The 3,473-nt window shown below is 37.3% G+C and overlaps 1 protein-coding gene across 1 annotated transcript in view; it reads right to left on the bottom strand.

Annotated features, from left to right (window-relative positions):
- The window catches only part of LOC129095592 (myelin and lymphocyte protein-like), a 7,918-nt gene extending 4,705 nt beyond the window's left edge, over positions 1-3,213 (bottom strand). Inside the window, exon 1 of the mRNA XM_054604097.1 lies at positions 2,842-3,213. Within this exon, the coding sequence (XP_054460072.1) occupies positions 2,842-2,931 (90 nt within the window). The 5' untranslated portion in view covers positions 2,932-3,213. The remainder of the gene's footprint in view (positions 1-2,841) is intronic.
- Positions 3,214-3,473: the final 260 nt, after the last annotated feature.

Below are 3,473 nucleotides of genomic sequence, written 5' to 3'. Positions count from 1 at the left end.
GCTCCTGACATTTTTTTCAGGTGGTGCAATTTCCCCCGTTATGTCCATAAGTACCATAAAAGTCCATAGGACTGAGGTATATTTGTCTAGGTAGCAAGACCATTTCCCTAACTTGTTAGTGCATATAAATTCAGGTATCAGATATCAATTAAGCAGGCTGACAGTTTACCAAAAGACCAAAGGAGAGACTCAATTGCAGAGAGGCAGACAAGGGAAGTCAAGTTCAAATGTTTTACTGAGTCAAAAAGGTGCTTGAACAAAGGCACGATGGTAGACCAGCAAGATACAAAAAGAAGGATGTCCAAAATATTTTGCCACAGTTCAAAATGCTCAGTAGGTAGCAGTAACGCTGGCAGATATATTGATCGTAAAATCAGAATTTTCTTGTATAGATGTATTCTTTATTTCATTCAATCAGGTCACTTGTTTAAGTTATTTAATATTATTATTATTATTATTTTTAATTATTTTTAATTATATTTTTTTTTCCGATTTAAATCCAAAATTGTTGTAAAACAGTGTCTTTGATCTAGAATTGTGGAACATTTTTAGAAACCAATTTGGCTAAGTGAGAATGTTCTTATTATCTGAATTGTCACGAGCTTGTCTTGTCTGTGTGTGTATTTTAGTCTTGTCATGTTTAGTATTATTATATTAGGTAATTTTTTTTTTTGTATCTGTGTGTTTTTGTCTTGTTATGTTGCATTATGTAAGTCTCTTATGTGGGACCCAGAAAGAATAGCTTTTTCAATGCTGTAGCTAATGGTAATCTTGATAACCTCACTTTATGCTTTTGCACATTTATGAGACCATCAACATTTAACCAAACCTTTCCACCTCCCACTCTCTTGTTAGCTAACAAGCTACAAGCCAGTGCATCCTCCAGCAGAGTTAGAACTATGAGTTCAAGACTTTAGAGATAGCTGGTTAACAAATAGCTCGGACGCTAACTGCTGCTAAAACCACAATGTCTGCCTTTTATATATTTATATTTTTGTGCTGAGCTAGGCTAAACATGATGTCACCACAGCTTATGAACAGACTATTTTTAGCCATATAAATCTTATAACTATAATTAAACCCTAATCAACCTGCTGTGGCCATTTGAAGCAGTTTGTTATTTCAGTAACTTAAGGAATTAAGTCTTTTGTCAGACGAGGATATTCCTTTATCTGTTCAGCCTGTATTTCGTCTACAGAGCAGGGCGTTGCTGCCTTCTTCCACTCTACACCTCTGATGATTGACAGACTGCATTATTCATGCAGCTCCACCAGACTCCACCTGCTCACCTGCTCACCTGTTTCTGTTTGTGTATGTGTGCGACACCAGCAACATTCCTCGTCCATTCACACTGTGTTGACGTCTACTGACGTCAAATCTGCACAAAAAACCTGTTTCTATCTTTTTGCATCAGTTCCTCTTTCCATTCCGTTCTCTCTTGCGTCACGCAGGTTCATTGTAGGAATATTATCTGTTCAGTCTAACGTCTGGCTGTTGTCATCCTCTGACCTCTGACCTCCTTTCATACCTCTTTTATTTTTATAAAATTGCAGATGTAGGAAGATAATTCTGCTTTTAACGCATTCACATGAAAATAACTACGTGTCCTACACATCCCAAGTAAGCATGTGTTCCGGCATAAGGAGGCAAAAAAAAATTCTGACAGATCTTTTAACTGTTAATGTCGTAAACCGTTAAGCTAGCGACAACTCTGGTCAAACGTGAGCCAAATTTTGCTGCAAGATTTGGGTTTTGGTTCGTGCAATGTTGAATGAATTTTGGGCCGAGATCGGACCGGAGTCCTGCCGGTGTACAGTACTTGGGCTAATTTCGGGTCTTTTATAATGATTCCAGATTTTTGCTACTTTTGTGCCAAGACTTTGTGTCGTTTCAAAAAGTGATGCTACTACTTTTATTTTGAGTACATAAAAAATAGAGACAAAATTGCTGCTCTGCCAAATTAGTTCAATTTTAACTATTTTGGAGTTAAAAGTTCTGAACAGGTTTCAAGGTTTCACTTATTTCACTTATTTTCTTAATTCATTGTTTGTGTATCACATAAATATATGTCAGAATCATAGCTGTGGATTAGCAGAAGCACTTTCTGGATCAAAACTGAAAATGTTGTGTATTATTTGTTTACAAACATTGCAAATAAAATCAAACCTTTAAAGGAATCAGAATCTGTTCATGTCACATTTAGATTTTGTCTTGATAACATTCCTTTTTCACATTTACATCACAGGTAGTTCCTTTAATAAAAGTGAACAGAATGTCCATTTCATTTCCAAATATGTGGACTTTTTAGTATCAGAAACAGTGTAAAGGTGACATTTAGGTGAACCATGGAAACACTGGTTCTTCTCTCATAGAACATTCACTGTCTGAAAACTGCAAGTTCACAGCAGACTCAGCACTCAGTCTTCTAAAAACAATAATCTCAACCTGCCAAACAAAGACTTAAGATGTATAGTGGTTAAACAGGAAAAAGAAAGGTGTTGAAACAACTCCCTGTCTCTGTTTCTTGTCTATTGTTTCGGGAAATGTAAAGTGGTAAACCAGAGTCTGAAGTTGTATTTCAAGGAGTGAAAACATTAGTGGACATCACATTTTAGGATTAAAACCAAATAACTTAACATGTTTCTCTGCAGATGTGAATAAACATGTTTATCAGTCAGGTTATTTATTTATTTTCCTTCACACATCAAACAAGCAACATGTTTTCCTGCGTTTTATCTATCCACAGGTTTCAGTCACACCCTCTAAATTCAGTTTGCTAATTAAAAACTGTCCAATAAAGCAGATTTAAAACGCCTCTTGCATGCAGCTGCTGTTTCTTACCAGTTCGGGCAGGTAGAGGATGTCGGGGATGGTCGCACATATTCCGATCCCACTGGGGAGGTTCCCCATGATGGCAGTGTTGGAGGCCATCCTGATGATGCTGCTGCTGCTGCTGCTGCTGCTGCTACTCGGACTGAAGCGGGTCTCAGATCTGCTGCGGTTTAAAACAGGTGAGACCGACTGGAAAAACCGGAATCCCCATCCAGCCGAGAGGAGACACGCCCGGCGGCCCGCAGTCACCCGGAGGAGCTGCTCAGAGCTGGAGGATCATGGTGATGGAGGATCAGTGAGACAAGGACTTATCAATGTTTGACCAGACTCCTTTATCACCGCGGCAACCCATCATCATCATCATCATCATCATCATCATCATCATCATCATCATCATCATCATCATCAACATCATCATCATCATCATCATCAACAAAAACAGTAACAAGACTTATAATATCAGTGATGATTTTTTTTTTCTTTTTCATTTGATGTAAATGAAATGCTCTTAATAAAAAAAAAAGTTGTATTCTTATATCAATAATAATTACAGTAATAGTCATTTATTTATACAGCTCATGTCACTTGAAAGAAAAAAAAACAGTGTGATTCACAGAACAATAATAACTAGGAATATACAA

The sequence above is a fragment of the Anoplopoma fimbria genome, chromosome 9 (genome assembly GCF_027596085.1).
Source record: "Anoplopoma fimbria isolate UVic2021 breed Golden Eagle Sablefish chromosome 9, Afim_UVic_2022, whole genome shotgun sequence".
In the NCBI taxonomy this organism is placed as follows: Eukaryota; Metazoa; Chordata; class Actinopteri; order Perciformes; family Anoplopomatidae; genus Anoplopoma; species Anoplopoma fimbria.
The sequence above is the reverse complement of the archived record's forward strand: the minus strand, read 5'-3'. Positions and strand labels throughout refer to the sequence as shown.